We start from the raw sequence: 10,071 nt of genomic DNA, 5'->3' as shown, positions 1-10,071 counted from the left end.
GCTAAAGTGCGGGCACGCATGTACAGTGCGATTGAAACTTCGTGGCCCATGCGCAGAAGTTGGTATTTTGTGGAAGAGCCACACTCAAGGGGCCAAAGAGCCGCATGTGGCTCGCGAGCCGCAGTTTGCCGACCATTGGGTTATACTAATTGTAATGACTATTTTTCTAAACCATACATTTGATCAAATCAGGGACTTCCCTTTGCCTTCAGGATAAAGGCCACAATATGGCATTCGGGACCCTCTATAATCTAATTCTATTCTGATCCTCTAGATTATTCTGCTATTTCTTCATACTTCCCATATACTTAAGCCACCTGAATCACTCACAACTTCTCCCTCATCTTGTTTAATACTTTAAGGGTTACATTCAAAGGAGAGGAGATAGCATGAGCAAAGGCATATGTACAAGAGAGAGCAAATTCTGAGTAGAAAATACATATGGTCCAGTGTTGCTAGAATGTGAAGCCCCAGGTAGGGTATGGAAAGGTGAAAGGCTATTGGGTCGAGCCCTAGAGGTCAGGACCTAGGCCTAATTCTTCGTATTCCAAGCACAGTATTTCATAAACCTCAATGAATGAGCAAGTGAGTGCTTAGTTGATATCTGATGTTGGCATGAATGACCTTGAAGTAGTAGGATGGTTGCTTTAAGTTAACTAATTGTATGGCTTACTGAAACCTATCTAAATTTTTAAAAAAAGATTACAATTAGACAAATATTTGTTGAGCTTGTTCTAGGATAGAGATAGCAAAGGGGTGGGGTGGGACAGATCCCTGCTCTTACATTCAAATGGAAAGAGTGCAAACAAGTAAACCATATAGCATATCAGAAGATAAGTAACAAGGAGAAGAATTAAGTAGGGGTAGGGAGTGTAATTTTAAATAGGGGCATTAGGGAAGGACTCACTATAAAGTTGCTATGTGAGTAAATCCACACCTAGAGAGGGGGAGCAAATGAGCCATGCCACCCTGGGGGAATGTGGTTCCAGGCAAAATGAACTTTAAGTGCAAAGGCCCTGAGGCAGGAGAGGAGGACAGAGGTGAGGCCAGATAAATAACTGGCTTTGTAGTTTTTATAAGGATTTTCACTTTTATTCTGAGGGAGAACAAACAGGAAGTTTTGAGCTAGAGTGACCTCATCTGCCTTATCACAGCAGCTAGAATTCTATTTTTTAAGCTTGATAATAGATTGTAGGAGGACAAGGATGGAATCTGGGATACCAGTAATGAGGTTATATTGTAGTAATCAGGCAAGAGATGATAGTGGCTTCCACCAAGTTGATAGCTGAGGAAGAGGTGAGAGGTAATTTGTTTCTAGATATATTTTGAAGATGGAGTAAAAGTGTTTTATACAAATATCAAGTAATTAGTTCATGTCTTTAAGTTTTATGAACTACTAGAGGCCTGGTGCATGAAATTTGTGCACTGATGTGGTCCCTAGGCCTGGCTGGTGATCAGGGCTGATCAGGTTCCCTGCATTCCTGCCTCCCCCCCTCTTTCCCTCACTGCCCACATCCGGTGCCACCCATCTATCCCCAGTTCCCCGGCCCAGCCTGGGGCCTGGCGGGGGGCGGGCGGGGGGGAGGGACTGGGAGGTTGGCCAGCAGGCCCCGATCGGGCTATTGGGGCCTGCCGACCGGTGGTAGAGGGGTAGGGACTCAGGGGGTTGGCCGCTGGCCCCAAGGAGGGAGCTGGTCCTCGGCCCTCCTAGGAAAGGGACCACCTCCGCTGCCACCCTCCCCTGATTCCCCATCCCAGCCTGGGGACCCGGCCCTGATCAGGTGATCAGCGCCTGCGGCCTGAGGGCAGCTTCTGTGTTGAGCATCTGCCCCCTGGTGGTCAGTGCGCATCTTAGCGACCAGTTGTTCCATTGTAAAGGTCGTGTAGGCTTTTATATATATAGATTAGTGGAGTTTTTTTCTCACACTCACCTCTGACTAAAAGAAAAAGGTTTGCCCTAGCTGAATTGGCTCAGTGGATAGAGCGTTGGCCCTCGGACTGAGGGTCCCAGGTTTGATTCCAGTGAAGGGCATGTACCTCGGTTGCAGGCTCTATCCCCAGCCCTGTGAAGTTGCGTGTGGGAGGCAACCAATCGATGTGTCTTTCTCACATGGATGTTTCTTTCTCTCTCTCCCCTTCCACTCTCTCTAATCAATGGGAAAATATTATCGGGTAAGGATTAACAAAAAAAAAGAAAAAGGTTTAACAACAACAAACTAATTTGTGTGTACCCTGATTTAGTATTTTAACCCCAATTCAGTGAAATTTGACACTAATAATTCATAACTACTATAGTCTGACCAGATAAGGCTGAAAGCTTACTTCACCATGAGTATTAACATAAGTTTGAGAAAAGTGCTGTCAGGGCTCAGGGTGGATGAAATTCTCATCTTGATTTGGGATGAAGTTCCTATTAAATTAAAGATACTGATTTATGAAGATGTCATGGTATCCCTTCTTGTTTGAAGTCATTCAGTGTAAGATCATTAACATCCAGACAGCTCTGCAGACCAGAAAAATTCATAGTTACAGGTGGATGATGAGGGAATTTGTTTCCTTTCAGAAAGTCTTCCCCCACTCTTCCACTTGCTGTCTCACATTTTAGGTAAGCCACTGGTTCACACTGAATGCTAGTTACAGTCACCTCATTGAAAAACCGTCTGTTTCAAGAGTGTAATATGTCAGGAAAAAGTGTCTAAATTACTAAGGATTGTATTATGCTCAGTGTGTTTTAAGATTATCTTTGTGTGAACATGGAATACAGACCTAGCCCAGAATTAAGATAATTATGAAGCAGTTAATTTAAAGTTGAGACCAGGGTATATGATTGTATTTATACATGTAGAGGTGTGGTAGCATTGATGAGTAGTAGTGAATTTATTCCCCATTTTAAACATTTTTATTTTTTTAATCTTTTATTTTCTTTCCTTAAAAGTTTTGGTCCCCTTTAGTTTCCAGTAGAATGTCTGGCACTAGATTTCAGTTAATGTCTTCTAAAAAGCGAGCTGTCATGATTGATAGGGAGACCAGTAATGAGGCTATAGGCACTTAGGCAGCAGTCGGACAAATCTGATTGATAGTATCAAATTTTGATAATTCTGTCTGTAAAAATCAGCCATTGACTTTTTGTCCTAGTTGCCCATCTTTCAAAAGGGATAAAAGACACAGATTACTTTTACCATATAATCTCTCTCATTCTGCCACAGGAAGAATGTAGTTTTCTGGTCAAGTTTTGGGTATCCACTTATCACAATATATAACTTACTCTTCCTTCTGTTTTAAAATGTGTGAATATTTTAGTCAGTTGTTGATTTTTTTAAAAGTACATCTATCTTAATTAAAAACAAAAAATCATAAGCTTATATATATCTTTTCATCTTTTCTGGGCAGAGAGGCAGATGAAGGCTGTAAAAAACCTTTAGAAAGATTGCTGAACATCTGGCAAGAAAGAAGTGTGTATGGCGGCGAGTTCATACAGCAGCTGAAGCTGTCTATGGAGGACTCCAAGAGCCCTCCCCCCAAAGGTAGAAACATCACCACATGTTTACAGCTCTTGGTCTTTGCCTACTTTCGAATCAGATATGAAAAGCTGCAGTGGGGGTTGCTGTGAACCACCAGCGATTATATGATTCTTCAAAGAGATGATCATAAATGATGGTGAGAATTTATGTAGTGCTCGCAGCGTGTAAGCCTGGTTCTAGTATTCATGCTATTCATCTCACACCCTAACTTTTGCTCTGTGTCCTCCTTAGCTCTCCTGCCTTTCAGAGACTTTCTGTGCACCAGGGAAAGGAACAACAAAGTTTTTTAGAGTTGTGGGCAACTAGGAAGTACCCTGGATGAAGGTTCCGTCCTAGCTCTGGCACTAAATACTATAGGATCGTGGATAAGTCCCTTAGCCCTTTTAGAAATAGGTTTAATTAAATATGTGGGTTTGGACCATACTTTTGGTGATTGTCAGCTTTCTGTCTAAAATTGATTTTGGTCTCTACTGAACTCAGGATATCCTTGGGAAGTGTGTACATGTATGTGAGTTTTGCCAAGTCCTTAAGAGCTTATGTTTATTTTCTTTAAAGATAAGTAAGAACAAACATTATTTGGTTCTTTGACTTCTATTTAGTTGTTTAACTCTAGTTGGCATGACATGTTTCTAAGCTACGACCTGATCTGTACACATACCCATTGCCTGGAGGATCAAGTCCAAGTACTAATACATTATTTAGGACCCTTTAGAATCTGAACTAGTTTACTTTTCCAGATTCTTCTGTCATTCCCTTATATATACCATATTCTTTTGGCCACACCAAACAATTTTCCCTCTGGGTGCTCTCTTGGTGCCTCTTCCTTTGCATTTGTTGTTACCTCTGCCTGAAATGTCCTTCTACCCCTTTCTCTGTGTGGTGAACTCATTCTTCAAGAATTGCCACCCTCATCCTGACATCTTCCCCAGCTCTTCTGGCACTTAGAGCCATTCCTCCTGTGTTCCTCTGGTACTTCTTACATGCCTCTGCTGTAGAATACAACCATGGTAATAGCATTCATTCGGCAACCCGTTATTATGTACCTTTTGTGATCTCTTCCAGGTCTGAGTTTATATGTATTTTAAGGGAGGGGAGGATAGCTTTCCTGTGAAACCAGAGGTTAGAGGCTCCCTAAAAATGATATAAATGTTTTCAGACTGAAAGTCGTTGTTTTACTTGGAGTTGATAAAAATAAAACAAAAACAATTTTGGGGTCACTCTGCGGAGTAGGTTCTAAAAAGGAAGATGCTTCCTACCTCAGAATCTGGTGATGTTTGTATTGCGTCCTTTGGTGGTATTCTGCACAGTGTTGAGGAATTATTTAGCAATCTTTACTCTGCCTCAGAGTTCATTGGCAAACAGTGCAAATTTTTTAAAATACCTTTGGGCAAGTAGGAGAGCTCTGAAATACAATGTTTGAAGCTAAGTGTTGAATTTCAAGTCAACAAGCACTTGCCAGACATGTGCTTTGAGTAAACAGCTATGCTATAGGAAGGAGAGAAGAGTGAGAAATAGTTCTGCACTTAGAGAGCATCCAGACAAATGGGGGAGTTTGTGGCCCTGGTAGGTTTGAACATAGCTTCATTGGGTTTCTCAGTTTTTTGAACATCAGGATATTAACAACAAAGGAGGCAGTATTCCTCTGTGTGGAGGATAATGCTAATCTAAAGATAATTTCTCCTCTATTCTGTAAAGACGAAAGTTCCAACATGTGTATTAGTCCCAGTCAACCACTCTGTCTTCTCACTGCCTTCTTTGGACCTGAGTTATCAGAATATTTTACCACAATCCTTTCAAAATATGGATGCTTTCTCCAGTAGTTTGTTTTTAAATTTAAATAGTCTTTTTATATTTCAGCTTTAATTCATGGGCAATTCTTTATTTTTAGGCAACTTTAGAATTTATCTTTGAAATAAAATTTTTTCTGTGGAACATTGACAGTTCTAACATTGGAGAATGCATGAGATTAGGAATTTTGTTTTAGAACTAGAGATTTCTTGAGTTACATACCAGTCTCCCCATGGGCAAGACCCAGGTGTTCTAAGGTTGCCTCTCTTTTTGGGAATACTCATGCCTTTACTTGACTGAATGGGTCATACATGAACCACACAGTATTGTATAGTTGTAGAAGGATTTAGAAAGGAAAAGCAGATTCTTCACTGTACTTTAATGGCTGTTAATAGTAATACCTTACAGGGTTGTTGTGCACATTAATTGAGATACTGTAGATAAGATGTTATTAATCAAGTGATGATAATAGCTTTATTTGTCCCCCCATCCTAATCCTATATAATAAAAGCATAGTATGCAAATTGTCCCCTCAACTTGGAGCTGGCAGCGGCAGGTGGCTAGGGGAAGGGAGGGAGGCCCCGGCTAGCAGCCAGCAGCCGCTAGGGACCCTACCAGTGCAAGAATTTTGTGCACTTGGCCTCTAGTAATCTAATATTCTGAGTTTCTAAATACTGTATGAACTGTAGCAAAAATAGGAGACTTAATTAGTATTTTTAGTTTCTCAGATTTTGTGCAAGACTATCTGAAAGCATAGTGGTTAAGAGCACAAGTCCTAGGCCCAGCTTTCCCGTGTTTAAATCTGGACCTGGCTGCTCAGTTCAGTGAGACGATCTGGGTAAAGTGCTTTCAGAACTGCCTGAAATGTCAGCCCTTTGTTTGTTGGAGATTTTTTTCCTGTATTTTGCAAGGAGGGAACAAAGAATGAGGAAGCTGTTGTAAACAATATTTCCTGGTTCTTTTCTCATTATAAAAGAAATACAAAATTTGTGGGCTTTTATTTGCCCCAGAAAATTTCAAGTGCATTCTTTAGGAGATCCAGGTTTTTAGGCAGATGACTACATATTGTGATGTGATTTGAGAATCTTCATGCTAACTTTTTGACTTAAAATTAGTGTCATGGTCTGCCATAATGTCTAAAAATCTACCAAAATGCAGGTCTCCAAGAGGCATATCATAAACATTTAGGTAACCAGGATTACTTGAAAGTTAGCTGAGTACAAGTTCCCCTGGAGACAGAGGGACAGGTTGGAGGATAGAAGAGGAGTGCAGTATGAAGGCAGAAGGATTTGGGTCACTTGTAGTGTCTATTTGCCTTGCCTGTAACAGTGTTTGAGTGAATAAAAAGGGAGTATAAAAACTGTGATCAGAAGCCAAATTGATAGGGGAACAGTGCCTTATCCTAGATTTAGATGTAGGAAGGGGACTGACAGATTTCCTAGGTTATTTTTAATGGTTGTCTGACTAGATTGAGAATACTGGGCATTATGACTGCTAACTTTGTATAGATGAGTCAGGGTAGTTACCAAAGCAGGCTGTCCTGTTTGTGTAGAGGAACACAGTGATAGTAATTTCTGGCACTCCACTAGCATTTTCCGAGCTCTGTGTGTCCTCTGCCTTCAGCAAGCTTCAAGCTCAGTGTGTTGACACTTGCCTAGGTATTATAGGTATGGAAAATAATAAGACACTTAATGTTTCTATCAGAGGTAAGGTCAGTGTCTGCCAGTGGCCATGCAAAGTAGCAGTGGCCAAGTGCTGTGGGAGTTAGAGGGAGATGATGCCTGAGAGAGAGAGAGAGGGAGTACTTAAGGTGATATTACCGTTACCATGAGTAAGGAAGCTTTGCACTTAGGTAGCCAGCCATTTCAGGTTTTTCAATAGAGGCATGATGGGGTGAAAGCTCAGCTTTAGGAATGTTAATCTATAATAATAAAAGTGTAATATGCAAATTGACCGAATGGCTGAGCAGTGGGACGGCCATCTGGATGACCACGCTATGACACCCACTGGCGCCAGGCCAGCCAAGGTGGGTGCCATGTGATTGGTCAGGGGCCTGGCCATTGCCCCATGATTGCCTACAGAGGGAGGCCCAGGCCACCAGCCAGCGGGGTAATCAATCGGGGGCGACTCCACGATCACCCCAAAGAGGGAGGCCCAGGCCACGGACCGGCCAGGCTGCAGCGGGTGGGCAGGGCCTCCCTCTGCGGGGGCGATTGATCGCGGAGCTCCCGGACTGTGAGAGGGCACAGGCTGGGCTGAGGGACCCCCTCCCCTCCAGTGCATGAATTTCGTGCACTGGGCCTCTAGTTTAACATAAGAGTATAATCTAAGTTGGACAAAGAGCTGCTAGAGTTAGGGAGACCAGTTGGGATAGCAGTCTGGACAAGACCTGGTATGAGGCAGATTGCTGGTAAGAAGCTATGGGAAGGAGCAGAGGAGATATGTAAGATACCCCTCAGAGCTGTGGAATCTGCTAAAAGTTGGGACTTTGGGAGAGATTCTGGTGGTTCCAAGGTGTTGTACTTGGAAGATGAGGCCAGTGGAAGTGTTCATAATAGAAATAAGTAACTCAGGAAAAGAGGAATCCTATGGGGGAAATGATGAATAATTCATTTCCAGTGGGTCCTCCAAGTGGAGATAGGTGAGAACTGGAAAAGTAGGATGATAATTGTTAACTCCTATTGCTGCACCCTCTTCCATCAGAATGGCAAAGGACAGAAATGGTCCTAAAATTATTTGCATTAGTTTGATTTCAGTCTGTGAGTGAGTGGTCGCATAAAGTGGTAAAAGGAGCTCCAGCCTAGCAAGAGTGGCTCAGTTGGTAGAGTATCATCCTGTGAAATGAAAGTTTGCCAGTTCGATTCCTGGTTAGGGCACATACTTGGGCTGCAGGTTCAATAACAGGTTGGGGCACGGGCAGAAGGCAACCAGTCGATGTTTCTCTGTCACATTGATGTTTCTCTCTCCCTTCCTTCCTCTTTCTAAGCATGTCCTCAAGTGAGAATTAGATTAATTAATTTTTCTTTTAAAGGAGCTCCAAATTAAGAGGCAAATGACTTGGCTGTAGGACCCAGACCAATGAGCTCTCTGACTTTGGACATTTGGACAAACCATGGCCTGTGGGCCTTGATAGTCTCATGAAAAATAAGATGGGGAAAGTAAAGACATGGGTTTATCTAAGGCAGGGGTAGGGAATGTCTGACCCTAGGGCTCTATAAGGCCTGAGAAATCATTTGGTCTGGTCCTGTCAAGGCAGTAAGGGTGAGTTAATTAAATGTTTTTATTGCTTTCAGAGAGGAAGGGAAAAGGAGAGAGAATCATTGATCAACTGCTGCCTCCTGCACACCCCAAACTGGGGATCGAGCCCACAACCCGGACATGTACCCTCACCAGGAATCAAACCATGATCTCCTGATTCATAGGTCGATGCTCAACCACTGAGCCATGCCAGCTGGGCAGGCAGGCTAATTTTTAAGTTGATAATTTTGTATGGCCCTCGAATCCTATATAATAAAAGCCTAATATGCGAAGTGTCTGGTCAACTGTTCAACCAATCAAAGTGTAATATGCTAATGATATGCTAAGGCCGCTCAACTGCTCGCTATGACGTGCATTGACCACTGGGGCAGACAGTTGACCGGTCAACCAGTCGCTGTGACGTACACTGACCACCAGGGGGCAGACACTCCGACTGGTAGGTTAGCTTGCTGCTGGGGTCCAGCTGATTGGGACTGAGTGAGATGGGCCGGACACACACCCTGGAGCCCTCTTGCTGTCCTTCCCCAGCCCCGATTGTGCACCGGTGGGGTCCCTCGGTCTGGCCTGCACCCTCTTGCAATCTGGGACACCTTACGGAATGTTGGAGAGCCAGTTTCGGTCCAATCCCACAGGCCACTCCCCTCAGGAGGGCGCCAGACGCAGGGCTCACGGCTGGTGAGCGCTGCAGCGGTGTTGCGAGCCTCTCCTGATAGGGACTGTTTGGGCGCAAGCCCGCACCAGGCACAGTGGGGCCAAGATGAGTGGGAGCAGCAGGTAGGAGCTGCAGGTGGCGTTGGACTGTGGGTTTCTGTCCAATCCCCGTAGGCTACCCAGAGGGACCCCCACCTATGCATGAATTTGTGCACTGGGCCTCTAGTAATCTTTTAAATATCCAAATGGCCCCTGGCAGAAAAAAGCTTCCCCACCCCTGATCGAAGGCCTGCCAGTGCTCAATTCAGTGATTCTGAGTGTCCTGAAGTATTTAGTGATGTGTGGTTTTTATATATAAACTAGAGGCCCTATGCACAAAATTCATGCAAGAGTAGGCCTTCCTTCCTGCGGCTGCTGGCACCAGCTTCCCTCTGGCACCCGAGACCCAGGCTTCCCTCTGGCCGCCAGCAGACACCCGGGACCTGGGCTTCCCTCGCAGCCCTGGCTTCATCTGGAAGGATGTCCAGTCTAATTAGCATATTATGCTTTTATTATTATAGAAATTTTTGTATGAGAGTTTGAAAACTGAAGGATTCACGTTTTATAATCATTTTTATTTTAGTTACTATATTTAACAATTATTTATTGAGCACTCTTCTAGGTATTTGGAAGTGAACAAAATAATACAAGTTTTCCCTTTTTTGCTGTTATGCTTAAATTCTAAGTGTAGTGGTTAAATCTCTATGTGGGTCATACCACACACTATCCATTAATTAGATAGCTACTATGTGCAAATTACTGCTAGATATTTCAGTGCAAAGTATATCCTAAAAGATTTTCTGTTTTAAAAATA

General features: G+C 43.3%; 1 protein-coding gene across 7 annotated transcripts in view; it reads left to right on the top strand.

Annotated features, from left to right (window-relative positions):
- Positions 1-10,071, top strand: part of RPRD1B (regulation of nuclear pre-mRNA domain containing 1B) — an 84,567-nt gene that overhangs the window by 11,783 nt on the left and 62,713 nt on the right. For 6 of the 7 annotated variants that reach the window (XR_313127.2, XM_014528966.1, XM_005858251.2 and 3 more), the window contains exon 3: positions 3,391-3,524. The exons of the other annotated variant lie outside the window; for it this stretch is intronic. Coding sequence is in view for 5 of the 6 variants with exons in the window: in XM_014528966.1 (XP_014384452.1) it covers positions 3,391-3,524 (134 nt within the window). In the remaining variant the exon portion in view is untranslated. The remainder of the gene's footprint in view (positions 1-3,390; positions 3,525-10,071) is intronic. 7 annotated transcript variants of the gene reach the window in all.

The sequence above is a fragment of the Myotis brandtii genome, unplaced genomic scaffold, assembly GCF_000412655.1.
Source record: "Myotis brandtii unplaced genomic scaffold, ASM41265v1 scaffold1163, whole genome shotgun sequence".
Classification (NCBI taxonomy): Eukaryota; Metazoa; Chordata; class Mammalia; order Chiroptera; family Vespertilionidae; genus Myotis; species Myotis brandtii.
This window is presented reverse-complemented; position numbering and strand designations above follow the sequence as displayed.